The sequence below is a fragment of the Heterodontus francisci genome, chromosome 20, assembly GCF_036365525.1.
Source record: "Heterodontus francisci isolate sHetFra1 chromosome 20, sHetFra1.hap1, whole genome shotgun sequence".
Taxonomy (NCBI): domain Eukaryota; kingdom Metazoa; phylum Chordata; class Chondrichthyes; order Heterodontiformes; family Heterodontidae; genus Heterodontus; species Heterodontus francisci.
In genome coordinates, this window is record NC_090390.1 from 83,651,896 (window position 1) to 83,674,803 (window position 22,908).

Here is a 22,908-nt window from a genome sequence, read left to right on the forward strand (position 1 = left end):
TATGGATGAAAATGGAATAGTGTAGGTCAGATGGTTTCACAGGTCGGCGCAACATCGAGGGCCGAAGGGCCTGTACTGCGCTGTAATGTTCTAATTCTAATTCTAACAGTTAATCGACAATGTTCGGCTGGTTGACTACAAATGTACAAAATCCATCTTGCAGACTGACTTCCAGAGTCCGATCTTCCAGTTTTCCCTCAGCAATGATCCGAGCTCCGAAGTGAATGTAAGGACAGAATTGAGCTCGGTTGTGAAGCATTCTATGCTCGATTAGCCCACCGATAACTCACAACCTCAGCTCACCCGGAGGCTGGGCAGAAATTGGGGAACCGTACCCTGGAATGTTTTTTGTTGGGGGGTGGGGGGTGAGGTTGGTGTGCAGAGCAAAAATAAATGCTGGACTTTCTCAGTATATCAAAATAGAAAAACTTAAAGTTCTATGATGCCTTTCACAACTTCAAGAAATCCCAAATTGCTTCACCGCCAATTAAGTACTTTTGAAGTTTAGTCACTGTTATAATGTAGGAAACATGGCCGCCAATTTGTGCACAGCAAGATCCCACAAACAGCAATGTGATAATAACCAGATAACTTATTTTCTTTTGATGATGTTGGTTAAGAGATAAATATTGGCCCAGGACACTGGGGCAAACTCCCCTGTTCTTCTTTGAAATACTGCCATGAGAGCTTTTAAGTCCACATGAGAGGGCAGATAGAAACATAGAAAATAGGAGCAGGAGTAGGCCTGGTCTTGGGGGGGGTGCGTGGGGGGGGGGGAGTGGAGGCGGTCTCAGTTTAACATTACATCTGAAAGATGGCACCTCCAACAGTGCAGCACTCCCTCAGTACTGCACTGGGAGTGGCAACCTGGATTTTTGTGCTCAAATTTTTGGCGTGGGATTTAGAACTCGCCACCTTCTGACGATAAAGCAAGAGTGCTGCCTTCTGAGCCACGGCTAACACTACTTGGTGATGTCACAGGGTCTGGTGATGTCACAGGGTCTGGTGATATCACAGGACTTAGTGATGTCACAGGGTCTGGTGATGTCACAGGGTCTGGTGATATCACAGGACTTAGTGATGTCACAGGGTCTGGTGATGTCACAGGGTCTGGTGATGTCACAGGAGTTAGTGATGTCACAGCAAGGGAAGCTTTTACAAAATGGATGCCGCCCCCCACCCCAGGCTCTCTGAACCAACCATTGTGCAGCCAGAAATAGAAGCGACATGAGCTGATTAAGAGACATCATTAAGTCCATAGATACATAACACAAGGATTATTAGGCAATTTTGTAGAACCCTATGAAAAAAAATAAATGCCCTCAGGTAAAAATAGACCCCTTAGTAGTCCAGAGTTGACTGCTCTGGGCAGTGTACTGGTTAGAGAGAGATGGTATGGGGGGTGGGTCTTTGAGATTATGTGTACATGCCTCACTATTCATGGCAGTTTTATCATTCTTACTGTCTTGGTAGAGTCACAGACACTGAGGAGGGGGGATGGGGAGATTCAAGAAACACACCAAGCCAGGAGAGGCCAGTGAACCAAATTACGAGATGGGAAAATCAATATAATATGATTAGGTCATCTTTCCAGCCTATTCATGCTGTCCCGCAGGCAAAGCTCTGAAAGTAATTACCCATCTCCAGTGCAGTGCGTCCTCTTGCATTGTCAATACCTCAAGGTTAATTTACTGCTTCCAGTAAAGCATGTTGCTATGTGAGGGTTTCTATAATGATTGAGGAATCAAGGTGAAAGGTCAAGGCCCACAGTTCAAGACACCATCAAAAATATGAAATCAAGGTTATTCAGGAAGTAAGCATTAAGTGACGGCCAGCTTCAGTATTTTTAAAAAAGGGTTGAGGGAGATGAGGAACTCCACAGTTTCTCAGCACTTTTGAAAGAAGGCGTTCAGAGTAGGAAATGGCGAAATGAGTGCAGATTTTAACGTGGTTAGAATACAGAGGCGGGGAAGGATGAGTTTGTAGGATAGGGGTTCTGGAGCTAAAATGGAAAGGCTTGCATTTCTGTAGCACCTTTCTCAACCTCAGGACATCCCAAAATGCTTCACCGCCAATGAAGTCCTTTATGAAGCGTAGTCACTGCTGTACTGTAGGAAACGCAACAGCCAATTTGTGCAAAGCAAGCTCCCACAACTAGCAATCAAATAAATGGTCAGATTGTCTGTCATCTAGTTGTTGGCTGAGGGATAAATGTTAGCCAGGACACCAGGGAGAATGCCCCTGCTCTTCTTTAAAATATGTCCACCTGAGAGGAAAGACGGGGCCTCGGTTTAACATCTCAATGATGGCACCTCTGACAGTGCAGCACTCCTTCAGTACTGCATTGGGTGTCTCAGCCTAGACTTGGTGCTCCAGAGGCATAAGTCATGTTGTTCAGACCTGGCTGACACGCTCCAAGGAACAAGAGAGGGAAGATAGAGGAGACTTGACCATAGTAAGATCAAATAAAATAGAAAGAGAGAGAGGGAGAGAGACAAGAGAAATAGTGATACATTTGGGCAGAGGGTTTGGAGGCTAGCAGTGCTGGGAATATAATATGTGGTATTTAGCATTGATTCTCTTTAATGGAACTGATTCCCTCATCTGTTGATGGTTCTGCACTCACTTCCCAAATGGTTGAACAATCGAATATCAGTATTTGCGTTTATTGCCTGAGAACCTTTACTGAACAGAGACTGTGTCTCGACTGTAGATTGCTTCACTGTAGAGCTGCAGGATTGCCATCGCAATCATTTATCCTTTCTCAGTGACTGTTAAAGAACGATCTGAGAGTCTGTCTTGATGTCGCAAGACCGAAGGGAGACCAAGAATTCCTTCCCCTCCGAACCCCATCCCACCACTCCCACCCTCATCCTCGCCTGAAACCTCTGCTGTTGCTGGAGTTCCACGGACAATCAGAGAAGAGCCCAGTACTATGACCATTCTTCATGTGACAGATTAGTTTGTGACGAGGGGTTTGGTCATTTAGAGTTTTATACAATGCGGAGTGAATGGGAAGGGGTTTAGTTCGCTAGATTCTGCACTTCTCCTGTCTGTGTATTTACCTGCTTTTGAGAGTAATACACCACACAGGAAACATAGAGGTTGCAGGAGTCTAAATTACGTATTTAATCAATGTGGGTACTGACTTAATAGCAGGTGATTTAAGCATTTTAAAGTCACGAGGCTGATAAATGATTAAGAAATGATTTGCTGAATTGAAAGTGGCAAATTGGATTTCAGAAACAATGTCCTCAGAGATAGATTTATAAATCTTTTTTAACCTCAGAGAATTTTCTGCTCATTAAGATAAGACTGTATCAGTGCGGGTGACTGAAGCACATTCCAACATGTTTCTCTCACTGTCAGTGCAAACACTCCCAGGACAGGTACAGCACGGGTTAAAAAAAAACGGGTTAGATACAGAGTAAATCTCCCTCTACACTGTCTCCATCAAACACTCCCAGGACAGGTACAGCAAGGGTGAGATACAGAGTAAATCTCCCTCTACACTGTCCCATCAAACACTCCCAGGACAGGTACAGCACGGGTGAGATACAGAGTAAATCTCCCTCTACACTGTCCCATCAAACACTCCCAGGACAGGTACAGCACGGGTGAGATACAGAGTAAATCTCCCTCTACACTGTCCCATCAAACACTCCCAGGACAGGTACAACACGGGGTTAGATACAGAGTAAAGCTCCCTCTACACTGTCTCCATCAAACACTCCCAGGACAGGTACAACACGGGGTTAGATACAGAGTAAATCTCCCTCTACACTGTCCCATCAAACAGTCCCAGGACAGGTACAGCACGGGTGAGATACAGAGTAAAGAACTACAGTCGGAAGCTTTGGGCTCGTCTCATCATGGGTCATGAATAGAGTTGACCAAAATATCCCTACGTGCCTTGGTGGGAATGCTCCTGGATGATTTAACGGGGCAGAGGCTCTGTGTTGCTGGGTCCTGCTTGATTTATTCACCCTAGCTGGGCCTCCTTCACCCCCACGCTGCACCTCAAGATGCGAGGAGTGGAGAAAATGAGCACAGGAGGGAAGAGGAGGGGGAAATCATGTATATTTTCCCAGAACACAACAAAATTGAGTGTATTTCTTTGGGGGAAGGAATTGCCCTGAGTTCTAAACTCATTTCTCTCCATTTGTCTACGGGAAAGCTTTTCCCAGCAGATACATCAGCAGTGTTATTAAACTCAGCCATCTAATTCTGTAACTGTTACTCAGTGGGGAGAATTCTTGTCTCTCAGTCAGAGAGCTGTAGGCTCAAGACCTACTCTGGAGACTTGAAACTGGATTTCCCACTCCTGCCAGGACTGGGATTGGAGGCTAGCAGGTGCTAAAATAGCCTTGGTTCCCTGAATCCATTCTGGGCTTAGGCCATTTTGAAGGGTGTGTTTAAGAACCTACTGAGGCCAATTAAAGGCAATCAACTGGGATTTTCCAGTCAGTCTCCAAGTCCCTGCAGGTGGCAGGGGCTAGTTTAGGTGCCTGGAGGCAGCTGCCTGGCAACAGACCCGGAGACAGCACTCCAGGCAGGCCTAGAGGCCCTCCTTCCCTGCCTGGACACAGAAGCGAACTCAGGCCACCCTGTAGAGGATCTCCTCCCACCCATTTTGAAGCGCTCTCTCCCTTACTTACCCTGTGTTGCAGGCTGCTGCTCCTTTCGAGCTGGAAGGCCGCTGATTGGCCCTCCAGCTTCAAGAACCCACCCGCTGTCCTTATTTACATGGCAAGCCCGTCTCCAGGTTAATTCAGGGGGCGTCCCTGTGAAAATCAGGGCCGGTGACTGCTTCCCCCCCTCCCCCGGGTGCTGAGGGAGTGCTGCAGTGTTGGAGGTGCCATCTTTCAGATGAGATGTTAAAGCAAGGCCTGTCTGCTGTCTCTGGTGGATGTAAAAGATCGCAGGACACTATTCTGAAGAAGAGCAAGGTAATTCTCCCCAATGTCCTGGGTCAATATCTATCCCATAAACAGCATCAGTAAAACAGATGATCTGGTCATTATCACGTTGCTGTTTATGGGAGCTTGCTGTGCGCAAACTGGCTGCTGCATCTCCTACATGTCAGCAGTGACTACACTTAAAAAAAGAGCAATTCATTGGCTGTAAAGGGCTTTGGGAGGTTCTGAGGTTGTGAAATACAAGTCCTGTCAAGCCTTTCTTTAATCAGCACTGTTATGTGCTGCTCACCTTATCTGCTGGTACCAACTAACATTGAGAGATTTATGTTTGTGAATCCTCTGTTGGTGTTAAGTCAGGAATCCTTGAGCAGGCACTGAGCTACAGGAAAGCAGGTGACCCAAAGAATCATAGAAATATAGAAAATTACAGCACAGAATGAGGCCATCTGGCCTTTCGTGTCTGTGTCAGCTGAAAATTATCTATCCAGTCTAATCTCACTTTCCAGCTCTTTGTCCCTAGCCCTGTAGGTTACAGCACTTCAAGTGCATATCCAAGTATATTTTATGTGCAATGAAGGTTTCTGCCCCTAGCACCCTTCCAGGCAGTGAGTCCCAGACCCCCACCATCCTCTGGATGAAAGAAATTCTCAACTCCCTTCTAATCCTTCTACCAATTACTGTAAATCTATGCCTTTGGTTATTCGCCCTTCTGCTAAGGGAAATAGGTCCTTCTTATCCACTCCAACCTATCGAATCTTTCCTCATAGCTAAAATTCCCCATTCCTGACAACATCCTTGTAAACCTCCTCAGAACCCTCTCTAGTGCAATGACATGCTTCCTGTATTGTGGTGACCCCAAACAGAATACAGAATTCCAGCTGTGGTCTAACTGGTGCTTTATACAGTTCGAGCATAACTTCCCTGCTCTTATATTCCATGTCTCAGCTAATAAAGGAAGGTGTCCCGTATACCTTTTTAACCCGTCCTGCTACCTTCAGGAATTTCTGGACGTGAACTCTGCGGTCCCTCTGTTCCTCTACACTTCTCAGTATCCCTCCATTATTGTGTATTCCCTTGCCTTGTTTGCCCTCCCCAATTGCATTATCTCACACTTCTCCGGATTGAATTCCATTTGCCACTTTTCTGCCCACCTGACCAGTCCATTGATATCTTCCTGCAGTCTACGGCTTTCTTCCTCCCCATCAACCACACAGTCAATTTTCATATCATCTGCAAACTTTTTAATCATGCCCCTACCTTTAAGTTTAAATGGGGTTATGACCCACGTACCATTTCCCCGAGTCCTTCCATGCTGCCAACAATCACTGCACTTACACTTTTGACGCATCTGTCCTTGCTACAGTCATCTCTTGTTATCTTGTTATTGAACATCACAAAAATCAATGTCAAAAGAGCGATGCTCACAGAGCTATTCAGTCCTGTACTTACAAGGTGCGAAGCTTTGGCATGTGGTTGAAGCTGGAGACAGGGATACTGCTGATATTGTTGTTATTCAGGGTGCTGGAAAAGATGAGACAAAAACAATTAACTTTCCTTTTTTTAATCATTATCCATTGATTTTCTCTCCTTCCCTTTTTAAGAAGGAGCTTGCATTTCTCTAGCACCTTTCACGACCACAGGACATCCCAAAGTGTTTCACAGCCAATGAAGTACACTTGCACTGTAGTCAATGTTGTAATGTAGGAAACACAGCAGCCAATTTGGGCACAGCAATATCCCACAAACAGCAATGTGGTAATGACCAAATAATTTGATTTTTGGTGATGTTGATTATGAGATAAATATTGGCCCAGGACACTGGGGAGAACTCCCCTGCTCTTCTTTGGATAGCAGCCTGAGAAGGCAGACGGGGCCTCGGTTTAATGTCTCATCCAAAAGACAGCATCACTGACAGTGCAGCACTCCCTCTGTCCCACACTGGAATGTTAGTCTTGTTTGTTTTTTTGCACACTCAGGTTCTGGAGTGGGAGTTGAACCCACAACCTTCTGACTCAGAGACAAGAGTGGATACAATTCCAGTACCCCATCAGCTGATCTGGTTAGGTTACCTGATTGAAAGAGCTTCAAAGTTGAACCCAATCCTTTTCTCACCCATACCCAACATTCACTGATGGGCTGATTTTTAAGGTATAGTTTATAGAATACTTTATAGAATTACGTGTTCCTTTGAGGTGGGAGCTGATAGAACTGGGGAATGAAATGCTTGCCATTGGCAGCACCAAGCGCTCCCAGGCTCATACCTCACAGGTGAGATGCAGAGTAACTCTCCCTCTGCTACATCCTGGAGTCTCCAGGATTCATGGATTAATTTTCATGACACTGTTGCAGACAACACCCAGGAGAAAAATAATATGGGCATCAAAAACTATTGTGTGCTTTACTGATTTTCTTTGAACACTTGCAGTTATTAGTTATAAAAATTACAGGAGATGGGGGAAAAAGGTGGTTGGTGACAGGAGGTCATGTGATAAAATCTCCAGGAACATGGCCAACCAGAGTTGGCAACTCGATATCAAACACTGAGCCTCACCCCTAACTCAGAAAGCACCATTTTACCATTGTCTGTGTCAGATGTCTTGTGGCCACTGGGGGAGAAGGGCTGTTTTATATTGAGGGCTACTAGATTGGGAGTGTCTGAGACTTGGGCACTAGCTGAGAACACGAGACCTCCAACTGGGGCTGGGTTAGATTTGAAAGTCAACCCCAGTGATGAGAGGCCAAATCAGTGGGCTGCCCAGTTCTACTTCTCTCCCACACCCCTTTCTTTGCCTTTCCCATGTCCCAATCATCACTGGATGGTGTTATATCCAATAAACAGTCAAGTTGGTGTGCTAATGCAATGGCTGCTTTTATTTCTGAACCCCCGGGAACTGTCTTGAGACATAATATCAATGAAAGAGGAGACACTTAAACTCCCATCGGAGGGCTTCTAGTGTTCAATTAACCATTTACCAGTACATTACATATCAGAGGAGACTTTGAGTGAGCGGCACCTCTCCCTGCTGAGGTTCGCTGTTCTTGGGTTTGCATGAAAAGACAACATTAGGGAGAGGAGTTGAGACGCGGTTTATAACATCGCACAGGAGAGGCTCAGGATCAGCACTCCCCTCTTGCAGGAATCAGCTGGGTGCTCCTCATGTTTCATGGGATGGGATCCATACGTAACCTAACATTGCAACCCAACGAAACAAACAACTACACAGACAGAAGGCTGGGAAAGACTTACAGAACTTCCAGGCTCCTCAAGGCTCGGAACGCCCCTTCCTCAATGCATGTAATTTGGTTTTTATCCAGCTGCCTGTCATAAGTAAAGAAAGAAAGATAAGGAATACTGAAGGCCATGAGCAGGGAGGCCATAAACCTCCAGGCAACAGGCTGCTTACCCGTATATTATCTATGCTAGACCCTAACCCCCTGGGCATGTGCAAATCATGAAGGTTTCTCTCCATCACTGACATTTTATTTGAAATTTAGCACTGCAGTGTGAAAACCCCTTTAAATGTACTCTGCTTTTTAAAAATCTACATCATCAATTTTTTTACTGAATCCCTCTCCCCTTCCTCATCTGACAGAGACAGAGAGTGGGGCAGATAACTAGAGGGAGAGAGGGACAGGAAGTGGGAGATAGACAAGACAGCGGGAGAGATAGATGAAAGATTGGGAGAGAGATGGAGATTGGAAGAAACAGAAAGGGAGTGGGAGAAATAGGCACTGTGTGGAAGAGATAGGTAGACAGAGATTGGAAGAGATAAACAGAAAAAGGGCGATAGACTAACAGACATTGAGAGAGTATAAAATCAGGAGAGAAAGAGGGAGACACAGAGACCCAACTACAGAGCGGGGAGATAGACAGAGTAACATAAAATTTAAAATATAGAGTAAGAGACCGGTAAAGAGAGGAACAGAATTGAGAGAGATGGAGTAATGATGGAGAAAGTGAGAGAAAGAAGTAGATGAAGCGGAGACAGAGGTAGACAGTGCTTTCTTAATTTCCATAAAGGATGGACTCTCTCGACAGACATACAACATTACTTATTTGAAATCGCCCTCATTGATTTGATCCTCTCATCACACCCAGCTGAGTCCGTGATTACACTGGGGGTGGGAATTAATCTCTGTGCCAACGACCGCTGACTCCTCCCAGGGAAAGACATTGATTTTTATCTTGTTTTGATTCTTGTTTAGGGAGAAGGGATAATGTTGGCAATGTAACTATGTAACTATCCTGGGATAAGGGGAAGATTGTCAATCTTTACAGCCATCACAAGGAATCCAATTAAAGAGAGTGTATGAGTAAAGTCCCAGATGTGTTTTGAGTGTTTTATTTCAATTTTCTTTGAACTTTTTAATTCATTAATTATAAAAATATTGGAGATAGAGGGGAGAAAGCTATTTAACTGGGTGAAAGCGGTGAAAGGCAAGAGGTCATGTGATGAAACCACCAGGAACATGTCCAAGCAGAGTTACCATTGACCAGAAACAGAACTGAACCAGCCATATAAATACTGTGGCTACAGGAGCAGGTCAGAGGCTGGGAATTATGTGGTGAGTAACTCACCTCCTGACTCCCCAAAGCCTGTCCACCATCTACAAGGCACAAGTCAGGAGTGTGATGGAATACTCTCCACTTGCCTGGATGGGTGCACCTCCAACAACATTCAAGAAGCTTGACATCATCCAGGACAAAGCAACCTGCTTGAATGGCACCCCATCCACAAACATTCACTCCCTCCATCACCGACGCACAGTGGCAGCAGTGTGTACCATCTACAAGATGCACGGCAGCAACATGTAAAATCTCCTTTATCAGCACCTTCCAAACCCGTGACCTCTACCATGTAAAAGGACAAGGGCAGCAGACCTGCAAGTTCCTCTCCAAGCCACACACCATCCTGACTTGGAACTATATCGCCGTTCCTTCACTGTCGCTGGGTCAAAATCCTGGAACTCCCTTCCGAACAGCACTGTAGTGTACCTACCCCCACATGGACTGCAGTGGTTCAAGAAGGCAGCTCACCACCACCTTCTCAAGGGTAATTAGGGATGGGCAATAAATGCTGGCCTAGCCAGTGACGCCCACATCCCAAAAATGAATATATTAAAAAAAAATTGGTGACTCTGCTGTTCTCTGAGAGGGAGCAGTCTCTGGTTTGTTGGCTATGTGCGGAGTTGATGAAGGACAGCGAGTGTCACTGGAATCAACAGCAACAGAGCAAACTCTGACTGACCAATGGCGTCACTGAGGCAGCTTCTGCTCCAAATGCAAGACTCAATTCAGCATGTTCCTGGGAAGACGGAATCACGAGTAATATAGTGGAGATGTCTGAGGCAGGACGGGCCAGACAGGGGGAGTGACGGGGCAATGCAAGAAGGGTTGAGAAGAGAAAGGCAGAGATGGATTTAACCAGCGAGATAGACTGGCTGTACTCACAAGTTCTTGATTTCGGTTGCTCCACGGAATGCCTTCCTGGGAATAGCCTGGATAGAATTCTCGCTCAGATCCCTGTGAACATATTAGATTCCACATTACTCTGAGTTGCTGAATAGTGAATCATAGTCACCGTCTCATCAATAACTCCCAATGTTGATGTCCCAACATGTTTTCTGTTGTTCTGTAGGGTTACTGTATGGATGCTACACCGCCCGACCCTCCTGTACGTTCAGGATCTTAGTCTTTAGAATGCAACATCACATGTGTGTGCATGTGTATATGTATTTGAAAGAAGAAAGAAAGAACTTAAATTTCTGTAGCAACTTTCACAACCTCAGCACATCCCAAAGTGCTTTACAGCCAATGAAGTACATTTGCAGTGAGGACACTGTTGCAATGTAAGGAAATATATCACAGAATCAGAGAAGGATTCCTTACATACATATTTACTAGTACACTAATGTCCTTTAGGGAAGGAAACCTGCTGTTGTTGCCTAGTCTGGCCTGTATTTGACTCTAGACCCACTCCAATGTGGTTGACAATAGATACAAGGGGTTTCAATGGTGATGCTCCCACTCTAAAAAACAACTATAGACTATAGTAGTTGGCAGGAAAAAAGACAGAGGCGCAAGGGGAGAGCCCACTGTGTAACAGCCCCGACAAACAAATTTCTCTGCAGCACCTGGGGAAGAGCCTGTCACTCTAGAATTGGCCTTTATCGCCACTCCAGGCGCTGCTCCACAAACCACTGACCACCTCCAGGCGCTTACCCATTGTCTCTCGAGATAAGGAGGCCAAAGAGACTAATGAACATAGGAACAGGAAGAGGTCATTTGGACTCTTAAACCTGTTCCACCATTCAATCAGAGCATAGGTGATCTATATCCTAACTCCATCCTTAGCTCCATATCCCTTAATACTCTTGGCTTGCAAAAATATGTTGATATTAGATTTGATATTATCAATTAGGAAGAAAGAAAGGAAGAAAGATTTCCTAGCTGTGCTCATGAATGACCTGACTCTGGTTTTAAGGTTCTATTCCCTCGGCTTACACTCCTACACCAGTGGAAAAAGTTTCTCTCTATCTACCCTTTCAAAAATCCTAAAACCTCAATCAAACCATCACTTAACCTTCTATATTCCAGGGAATACAAACTTTATGTAATCTCTCCTCATAATCTAATCCATGGAGCCTTATTAATAATGGAGCAACAATGCACCTATAATCTGTTCCCTGAGCACAGACATCCCTGCATTGTGTGGTTGTATGGTGGGGAGAGTCCAGAACACAGGGACATAATCTTAAACTTCGAGCCAGGCCATTCAGGGATGACATCAGGAAGCACTTCTTCACACAAAGAAGAGTGAAAATCAGGAACTTTCTCCCCCCAAAAAATCTGTTGAGGCTGGGGGTCAACTGAAAGCTTCAAACTGAAATTGATAGATAATTGTTAGGTAAGTGGGATTAAGGGTTATGGAACTAAGGGAGGGTGGGCGGGAAATGGAGTTAAGATACATATCGGCCATGGACATGGTAGAACAGGCTCGAGAGGCTGAATGATCTACTCTTCCTATGTTCCGTAACATGGCTGCACATCCTGCTGTTGAAAGAAAGACAAATTATCTATAAGCTATACTAATGATTGCTCTTATATAACACCTTATCACATAGAAACAACCCAAAGTGCTTCACAGCATTAATGTTTCGCACTGAATCATCATTTGTTCAAACACATCAGCCATTCTGTGCCAGTAACAACAGCTGGATGAATGACAAACTAATCCTTTTTTTGGGAGGTGTAGGTTCAAGGGAGAAGGCCCAGGATATGATCGGGGCACCTGGAGAACTTCCTGCAGGCACATCTCTTCAACAGATTCGCTCATCACTGGGCAGATCTCTTGCCTCTGAGTCAGAAGATCATGGCTTCGAGCCCAACTCCAGAGGCATGAGGATAAAAGCCTGCCCTGACTGAATGTTACACTGTCAAAACTGCCGTCTTTCGAATAAGATGTTAAACTGAGGCTCCGTCTTCCCCCTCAGGTGGACATAAAGGATCCAATGGCACTATTTCAAAGAAGAGTAGGAGAGCTCTTCCCTGTGTCCTGGCCAATATATATCCCTTAACCAACGTCACTAAAACAGATTATCTGGTCATTATCTCATTGCTGTTTGTGGGAGCTTGCTGTGCGTAAATTGGCTGTCATATTCCCTATATTACAACAGTGACCACACTTCAGAAAAGTATTTCATTGGCTGTAAGGTGCTTTGGGATATCCTGAGGTCATGAAAAGCACTACAGAAATGCAAGTCTCTCTTTTATGTTCCTCTGTAATATACTCATTGACAACAAGACCATTAGATGATAATGTTTTTTTCACACAAGATGCAAACCACAGCTATTTTTGCCGTCAGCTGATCCCAGGTGAAGACATGTGAAAGAATCCTTCCTTTCTTTTTTAAAATTTAAATCTGTGTGCTATAACTTCGGTCGTTGCACCCTTACTGATCTATCACATTACATGGGGCCCTCTATAGACTCACAGCTAAGGTGCCTCTTTCTCGCCACTTTATCACTAAGAACCTCGACATGTTGGTTTCATCCAAATAAATAGCTCTTCTGGTTACACTACATCTGACTCACAATTTCCTCGACCTGGTTATAATTTACTAAGTTGAAGCTCTTAGAGATACAACACCGAAACAGGCCCTTCGGCCCACCGAGTCCACGCTGACCATCAACCACCCATTTATACTAATCCTACATTAATCCCAGTTTCCCTCTCACATCCCCACTTTCCCTTAATTCTCCTACTTATACTAGGGGCAATTTTATTTTTACAAAGGCCAATTTACCTATTAACCCACGAGTCTTTAGCATGTGGGAGAAGACCAAAGCACCCAGAGGAAACCCACACAGTCACAGGGAGAACTTGCAAACTCTGCACAGGTGGTGTACCTAGAACCAAACCCAAGTCGCTGGAGCTGTGAGACCGTAGTGCTAACCACTGTGTCACCCTTCAGCTGTACCGTTCCCATTCCTTCCAAGGCCTTTCACAGCTAGTGTTGCCATCCCTCCAGGAATGCCCTGGAGTCTCCAGGAATTGCAGATTAATCTCTAAGGAAGTGCTGGACAGTACAGATGTTAAAGGAGAATTAAGTGGCGTTACTTTTTCATTTTCTTTGCACACTTTTGTGAATTAATTATAAAATTATTGCAGTGCGGGGCAAATGGCTGTTTGTCCAGGTGGGCTGGTTGGAGATAGGGACTCATGTAATGAAGGGAATGATGACATAGCGGTTCTGTTACTAAACTAGTAATCCAGAGGCCTGAACTAATGTTCTGGAGACATGTGTTCAAATCCACCCTGGCAGCTGGGGAATTTAAATATAATTAATTAAATAAAATCTGGAATTAAAGAAAAGCTGCTGTCAGTAATGGTGATCATGAAACTACTGGATTGTTGTAAAAAAACCCCCATCCTTTTCATTCATGTTCTTTATGGAAGGAAATCTGCCGTCCTTACCCAATTTAACCTACATGTGACTCCAGACCCACAGCAATATGGTTGACCCTTAACTGCCCTCTGAAATAGCCCAGCAAGCCACTTAGATATATTCAAATGGGCAGCTCACCACCAAATTCTCAAAGGCAATTCGGAATGGATATTATCAGCAACTCCACATCCCATGAATAAATTCTAAAAAACCCTCCAGGAATACATCGGACCAGAGTTGGTGAGACTATTCACTGACCTCTTGGTCTTCTTACTACTAGGCCTATTGGTAGACACTTTTAGCTTTGGACAAGTCCTCTGCCAATCACCTTAAATCTGTGCTCTCTGGTCGACACACTACCAGAAGGGCGTGGAGGCTTTGGAGAGGGTACAGAAGAGGTTTACCAGGATGTTGCCTGGTCTGGAGGGCATTAGCTATGAGGAGAGGTTGGATAAACTCGGATTGTTTTCACTGGAACGACGGAGGTGGAGGGGCGACATGATAGAGGTTTACAAAGTTATGAGCGGCATGGACAGAGTGGATAGTCAGAAGCTTTTTCCCAGGGTGGAAGAGTCAGTTACGAGGGGACATAGGTTTAAGGTGAGAGGGGCAAAGTTTAGAGGGGATGTGCGAGGCTAGTTCTTTACACAGAGGGTGGTGAGTGCCTGGAACTTGCTGCCGGGGGAGGTGGTGGAAGCAGGTACGATAGCGACGTTTAAGAGGCATCTTGACAAATACATGAATAGGATGGGAATAAAGGGATACGGTCCCCGGAAGTGCTGAAGGTTTTAGTTTAGGCAGGCATCAAGCTCGGCGCAGGCTTGGAGGGCCGAATGGCCTGTTCCTGTGCTGTACTGTTCTTTGTTCTTTAGTTATCAATCATTTAGCCATGGGAAACAATTTCTCTTTATTTACTCTATCCAAACCCTTCATGATCTAGCAAATCTCCTATTTGCCTTCACTGCTCTAAGGAGAACACCCTCAGCTTCTCCAGGTAACTCTAATCCCTTATCCCTGGAGTCATTCCTGTAATTCTCTTCATTACATTTGTACGGATACATTTAAGGGGAGAATAGGTAAGTACATTTGATGGAGAGGCGGAATGGAAGGATATGCTGATAAGGTTAGATGAAGAGGGGTGGGAAGAGGCTTGTATGGAGCATAAACATTGTAGAGTTGGGATTAGCACTGTGGAGTTTTTCTATTGCAGCAGCCCCAGACGGTGTTAAGTCCCACTTCCTGTTCTGTGAGGTGTGCATTGCCTACACTCCCCAGGTAGTCTCGACAGCTGCAACATTTTTTTTCTCCTTGTTAACAGGCGGCCTCTCCTTCAACAGACGGGCACACTGTTGAAACCCGATTTATTTCCGCCTTGAATACATCACTCAATGTACTCACTGACACAGGTGGGCTTTAGCTACGGAGTGAAGCTGCATTAGGAGGAGGAAGCCGCACAGGTATTTTATTGGCTGTAAGCGCTTTGGGACATCCTGAGGCCGTGAAAGTCGCAATAGAAATGCGAGACCTTTCTATTTTTTGTATCAACAGCTCAGTAAAATCCCCTAAAGATAGCAGCATCACTCAGAATGCATCTGACCCAATTATTCAATGGACTAAGAACATGAGGTGGATTTTAATGTGGATATATCCCAGGTAAAACAGTGGGATAGGAAACACTGTAACACGAAGATTGGGTCTCCATTAGCAAGAGTGGAAGAGGCTGGTTATCAACTATTCATTGAGAGCGTGCAGTGTATATATCAGTCCAGATAATTGTACACGGCAACGGGGCCCTAGAGCATCGGGACCTTTTAACACTTTGTGACCCAGTTGCAATTGTCGATGGATGCTGGAGGTCAACTGCTGCTGTTAATACTGAGATTAGTTTTTTGGGTAAGGGTATTAAGGGATATGGGGCAAAAGCAGGTGACTGCAGTTGAGGTACAGATCAGCCATGATTTTGGTAAATGGCAGAGCAGGTTTGAGGGGGTGGAATGGCCGACTCCTGCTCCCAGCATTCCTAAGTGGATCCGAGTTGTGCTCTCAATCCATCTTAGCACACAACTGGAAAATCAGATCAAAATGGCGGCCCTGCCATCTGGTGCTTGAGCCTAGCGCCATAAGGGGGAGGGGGAGGGGTCAGAGGACAGGTGATCAAAAGCTTGGTCAAAGAGGTAGGTTTTAACGAGCGTTTTAAAGGAGGAAAGCGAGGTGGAGAGGTGTATGGAGGAAATTCCAGAGATTAGGAGACATTAGGGCAGTGAAGGCACGGCCAAGAATGGAGGAGCAATTAAAATTCTCAAGAGGCCGGAATTAGAGCAGCACAGATATCTCAGCGGGTTGAGGGGCTGTAGGAGGTTACAGAGATAGGGAGGGGTGAGGCCATGGAGGGATTAGAAAACACAGGAGAATTTTAAAATTAAGATGTTTCTTGGCCAGGAGCCAACGTGGGTTAGCAAGCACAGGGATGATGGGTGAACGGGAGTTAGGGCACAGTCAGCAGAGCTTTGGATGACCTCAAGTTTACGGAGGGTAGAATGTGGGAGGCCAGCAAGGAGTGTGTTGGAATAGTCAAGTCTAGAAGTAACAGGCATGGATGAGGGTCAGTGCCTGAGAGACACGTGCTTCTGATGGCCACCCCCCCCCCACCCCCGCCACCACCTTGGAAAACCCTCCGCTAGCTACTCATAGTCTGCCTGGGCCTGAGTAACGGTGAGTGTTTTCCCACTGCGCCACAGGCCACCATCTTTACTGTGGGCGAGGACACAGCCCATCCTTTCAGGATAGCAATGAGGTTTCCATCGAGTTGCTGTGTACAGTGTGGTAGCGCAGGAGTTATGTTGCTGGAGTAGTGATACAATGGCAGAGACTAACAATCCTGAGTTCATGAGTTCAAATCCCACCAATGGTGTTTGAGAATTGAACTCTGGGAATATAAAATTGGTGTCAACAAAAGTGACCATGAAACTTGTCAAATTGTTGTACAATGTCAACTGCTCCACTAATGCTGCTTTAAGGAAGGAAAGCTGCTGTCTAGGCCTCGATTCCACTTGTGAGGAAGTCCAAAACTAGGGACTATAAATCCAATAAAGAATTCAGGAGAAATGTCTTTTAAATCAGAGAGTGGGTAGAATGTAGAACTCGCTACCACAATGAGCAGTTAACGCAAGAAGCACAGAAATCTTTAACGGGAAGCTGGATAAACAAATGAGAATGAAAGGAATAGAAAGTTTTGCTGAGAGGTTGCGATGAAGAGGGGTGGGAGGAGGCTCGTGTGCAGCAAAAACACCAGCATGGAGCAGATAGGCCGAATGGCCTGCTTCTGTGCTGTAAATTCTAAGAAATTCTCTATGTGACTCCAGTCCAATACCAAGGTGGTTGACTCTTAACTGCCCTCTAAAGTGGCCGAGCAAGCCACTTAATTGAATGAAACTTCTACCTGTGGCTCCAAAAGAAAACGCACCACCACCTTCTCAGGGCAAGTAGGAATGGGCAATAAATGCCGGCCTTGCCAGCGATGCCCTCATCCTGAGAATCGGTAATTTAAAAAAAAGCAAAGTCCAATTCCCCAACAAAACTGGAAGAAAATTCCCATCGCTCCAAACTACTCCTTCCTATCAGCGTGCTGAAGGTCTGTCGCAGACATTGCTGTGAAGCAGTCACTGAGAAAGAGTGATTACTGTGGGTCCTGCAGTCAATGATGCATGCAGTGCAGATTGCTAAATGGATAGGAAACTCATTTCAAACTGACAAATTACCTCAATTATGGCTTATCTTGCACTTGGACATAGGCCTGGGATGTGGTGCAGGAAATCTTGGCAGTGCTTTTACTGAGGCTCCACATTTGGTGACCATCAGACAAATCCACACATGTGGTCACCATTGTTTGTGTAAACATGGCCATTTCTCTTTGTAGTGTGTGACATTCAGAGCTTCCAGTTGAGAATTAGCCCCAACCCCCTACAGTTGAAATGAAGTCAGAAAGAACATTTACGTACCACTCCTGGGACTTGAGCGCAAAAATCTAGGCTGACACTTCCAGTGCAATACTGAGGGAGTGCTGCACTGTCAGAGGTGCCGTCTTTCAGGTGAGACGTTAAACTGGGGCCCCATCTGTCCTTTCAGGTGGACCAAAAAGATCCCATGGCACTATTTGAAGAGCAGGGGAGTTCTCCCCTGTATCCTGGCCAATATTCATCCCTCAACCAACATTACAAAAACAGATTATCTGGTCATTATCACATTACTGTTTGTGGGAGCTTGCTGTGTGTGAATTGGCTGCTGTGTTTCCTACAGTATAACAGTAGCTACACTTCAAAAGTACTTCATTGGCTGTAAAGCACTTTGAGAAATCCTGTGATTGTGAAAGGTGCTACAGAAATGCAAGTTGCTATCTTTAGACTGCACCGTGTGACACACAGACACAATTAAAGAGGTGCCGAGGTCCTATGCTCTGGAATTCCCTCCCTAAGCCTCTCTGCCTCTCTATCTCCCTCTCCTCCTTTAAGATGCTCCTGAAAACCTACCTCTATCACCAAGCTTTTGATGATTTGTCCAAAGATCTCATGTGGCTCATTGTCTAATCCTGATTGCTAACAACCCTGTGAAGTGCATTGGGAGATTTCACCATTGCAAAGGCACTATAAAAATGCAGTTTGTTGTTTTGTGCGGGCTCATATGTGGGATACATCCAGAAATACGCCCAGTCAGAGTTGATTGGCCCATTGTAAGGAAACATGTTCTGAAACCCACAAAGCAAGGAGACACAGACATCCAGCAATAACACGGGAAATAACAAATGGCATGTTCAGCAGACACGTGCCTCCCCAACTGTCAACGGATTCGGGTCTTGAACAGCCTGACCCACAGTGGGGGGAAGCATCGGCACTATCCTACCATGAAAACGCAAGTCTGTGAACAGCTTACAACAAAAGCGAAATACTCTGGATGCTGGAAATCTGAAATTTAAACAAAAAAGTGCTGTAAATACTCAGCAGGTCAGGCAGCATCTGTGGAGAGAGAGACAGAGCTAATGTTTCAGGTCGATGACCTTTCGCCAGAATTCTGATGTTTTTCTCTCCACAGATGCTGCCTGACCTGCTGAGCATTTCTGTGAATATTCCGTCAGATTAAGTACCTCTTGTAAACCAGTTAAACACACAAACCTGTATAATGTATGATTGGGCCTGTGTGTTATGCAGTGTGGTCCAACAGGTTTGTGGAGACTGAAATCTGACAACAAACCTCAGCTATATAGCAGGAATGTAAGAAGCTTATGTATTAAATACGTCCATGATGATTCAGGCTGACAGTTTAAAATTGAGAAAGACAGTTATTTCATGTTGGCCCAGAGCTGAGAATTTACCAGCAGCTGCCAATCCATGAGCTGGCCTCATCACTAACCATTAAACTCTAATTGACCTCGGGTTTGCAGTAGTTAGACTTTCAGGCCTTAAAGGGTTAGGGCCGCATTGCACACAACTCAGTTTGGAAGCAGAATGAAATATTGCAGCATGCAGTAAAACACTCCTGTTATTAGAGATTGTCTGACTTGCAATGAGCAATGCCAGGGAAGATCCGCTAGGTACATACACATTATTCAAGGCCTCTTGTCAATGACTTTGTCAATGAATCGTCTTCTTTGATTGTTCAATGAGAAAAGGTTCACTGTTCTGGGTGGATCTTGAGCTGTACAAGCATCGCTATCTGCTCTTTTCTTTATTATTGTGTTTCATCCCTTCAGGCAAAACCTTCTTATCTTGTGAAGATATGCACTTTGCAGGTCTTTACACACACAGCAGATGCAATCTCTTGCTTTTTCTATTGAAAGACTTGCCAGCAAATTACCACATTAAAGTGACATGCCATCAAACACAATCAGCCTGTGCTGCCGTTTATGTTTAACTCTTGCTCATTGAGCAGATTTCTCCCCATCTCGCCTTCAACATTGATTCATGTCTTTGAATGGATGCTGAACCCTCGTCAACAACAACTTGCATTTATATAGCGCCTTTAACATAGTAAAACGTCCCAAAGCGCGTCACAGGAGCAATTATCAAACAAAATTTGACTCTGAGCCACATAAGGAGATATCAGGTCAGGTGGCCCAAAGTTTAGGCAAAGAGATAGGTTTTAAGGAGCATTTTAAAGGAGGAGAGAGAGGCGGAGAGGTTTAAGGAGGGAATTCCAGAGCTTAGGCCTTGGCCTCTGAAGGTACAGCCGCCAATGGTAGAACGAAGGAAATCGGCGACGCAGAAGAACAGTTACATTTAGTCCCATACACCCGCTTTTTGTCCATTAACCCTCTAAGTTCCTCATCCGTAAGTACCTGTCAATATCATTTATGGAATCAGCTTTCGCCACCTTTTCAAGTGGAGTGTGCCAGATCCCGATAACTCCCTGAATGAAAAAATGTCTCCTCATCTCCCCTTTAGATCTTTCAGTAATGGTTTTTAATCTATGACCTCTGGTTATTGACCCACTTGCCAGGGGAATAACTTCTCTCTATCAAAACCTCTCATTCATCTTGAAATCCTCTATGAGGTCACCTCTTAACCTTCTCTATCCCAAAGAGAACAGTCCTCAACCTCTCCATATAACTGAAGTCCCTCATCCTCAGTAACATTCTGGTTACTCTCCTCAGTATCCTTTCTAAGGCCTGAAGTATGGTGCCCAGAATTGTCCACTATATTCTAGCTGAGGCCCAGCCTGCAATTTATAAGTTCAAGCTTGATTAGACCAAGTCATTTTGAGGTCATTTATTTTTCTGGGTTTCTCCTCTGCTGGAGGTGCTGCCTTGTGCTGGGGTCCAGTGTTCCATCTCCTGTAGCATCTCAGCCTGAGTGCCCATTCTCCATGAGTAAGCCTGGAGACAGAGTCTCAGCAGGTTACTTGTCTGGGTCAATAGGGGAGTCATCACAACAAGCACTTATCTAACAAGCACACACGTATGGTGATCAGGAGCAGGAAATGCTGATTGATTTTGTTTTTTTTTTATTCAGTCATGGGATGTGGGCATCGCTGGCAAGGCCAGCATTTAGTACCTATCCCTAACTGCCCTTGAGAAGGTGGTGGTGAGCTGCCATCTTCAGGTGTGCAGTCTGTCACAGTGGTTTTGATACAACTGCATGGCAGGGGATAGTGGAGACCTGGACCTCTCTCCCCCAAAAAGCTGCTGGGCATCAATTGAAAATTTCAGATCAGCTCCATAGATTTTTTGAAAGGCAAGGGAATTAAGGTTTACAGAAATGGAAGTACAGATCAGCCATGATCTAATTGAATGGTGGAACAGGATCGAGGGGCTGAATGGCCTCTTCCTGTTCCTATGCAACATTCCTCCCTCAACTAAAACTATTATAAACAGATGATCTGATCATTATCTCATTGCTGTTAGTGGTAGCTTGCTGTACACAAATCGGCTGCTGTGTTTCCTACACTACAAACATGACCACCCTTCAAAAGTATTTCATTGGCTGTAAAGCGTTTTGGGACATCGTGAGGATGTGAAAGGCGCTATATAAATGCAAGGTCACCTTCTCCTTTCTCTGTGCTTCTGTTTTCTGTTTTGTTATGCCTTGATCGCCTTACCTTTCTTTCTGGCCATTTCTCTATCTGCTTGTTTGCCTCATTCCTTCACTCTCCACACTTGTTTCCCTGCGTCTCTTTTCCTCTGCTGAGAGATTGTTTCTCTGTCTTATTCTAAGTCTCTTGCTCTTTGTTTTTCTGCCTGGCTGTCTGTGTTCCTCTTTTTATCTGCTTCTCGGTCTGTGTTCCTCTCACCATCATTTGTCTTTCTCTGTCTGTCAAATTCTGTCTTTGTCTTTTTGCCCCTTTGTCTCCATCTCTCTATCTTTCACTGTTTCTATCTCTCTACCTCTCACTCTGTTTCTATCTCTCCATCTCTTTCCCTTTGTTTCCATCTCTCCAATTCTATCTCTATATCTTTTATTATTTCCATTCCTCTATCTCTTTCTCTGTTTCTATCACTCCATCTCCCTCCCTTTGTTTCTATCTCTCTGTCTGTCTCTCTTGCTGTCTTGCTGTGATGTGTCTCTCCGTCTGTCTCTGTTTACACTGCAAAGGTCACAGCTCCTGTAGGACAAACCCCTGCAGCTGCTAACCCCCCACCACCCCACCCCCCACCCACCACCTCCCGTCCCTTCCTCCCGGTCGCTGTGTTGATGGAGTAGAATCAGCAGCTGCCCCGCTTGGATATCAGATACGTCAACTTATTGTCAACTGTGAAACTCGATCAACTTAAACAAAACACCCAGCAAAAGCAGCAAACAATTTTACTGCATTAAACAGCTCGAGTGGATTAACCCTTTGGGCTCTCCAGCTGTCTCGGGTCAAGCAGCCGATATCGTCACTCTGAGTTTAACATCTTCAACAAAATTCAGTCGCTTTGTGTCCCTCCCACACTTGTTTACATCTCCATGTATGGGGAGGGTGTGGGGTATGGGGAGGGTGTGGGGTATGGGGAGGGAGCGGGGTATGGGGAGGGAGTGGGGTATGAGGAGGGAGTGGGGTATGGGGAGGGAGTGGGGTATGGGGAGAGAGTGGGGTATGGGGAGAGTGTGGGGTATGGGGAGGGAGTGGGATATGGGGAGAGAGTGGGATATGGGGAGGGAGTGGGGTATGGGGAGGGAGTGGGGTATGGGGAGGGAGCGGGATATGGGGAGGGTGTGGGGTATGGGGAGTGTGCGCAATATGGGGAGGGAGTGGGGTATGAGGAGGGAGTGGGGTATGGGGAGGGAGTGGGATATGGGGAGGGTGTGGGGTATGGGGAGTGTGCGCAATATGGGGAGGGAGTGGGGTATGAGGAGGGAGTGGGGTATGGGGAGGGAGTGGGGTATGGGGAGAGAGTGGGGTATGGGGAGAGTGTGGGGTATGGGGAGAGTGTGGGGTATGGGGAGAGTGTGGGGTATGGGGAGAGTGTGGGGTATGGGGAGGGAGTGGGATATGGGGAGGGAGTGGGGTATGGAGAGGGAGTGGGATATGGGGAGGGAGTGGGCAATGGGGAGGGAGTGGGCAATGGGGA

At 45.5% G+C, this 22,908-nt stretch overlaps 1 protein-coding gene across 5 annotated transcripts in view; it reads right to left on the bottom strand.

Annotated features, from left to right (window-relative positions):
* Positions 1–22,908, bottom strand: part of LOC137380790 (slit homolog 1 protein-like) — a 382,190-nt gene that overhangs the window by 230,272 nt on the left and 129,010 nt on the right. For all 5 annotated transcript variants that reach the window (XM_068053147.1, XM_068053145.1, XM_068053144.1 and 2 more), the window contains 3 exons: positions 10,372–10,443; positions 8,167–8,238; positions 6,369–6,440 (listed from right to left, as the gene is read on the bottom strand). In XM_068053147.1, coding sequence (XP_067909248.1) covers positions 6,369–6,440; positions 8,167–8,238; positions 10,372–10,443 — 216 coding nt within the window. The remainder of the gene's footprint in view (positions 1–6,368; positions 6,441–8,166; positions 8,239–10,371; positions 10,444–22,908) is intronic.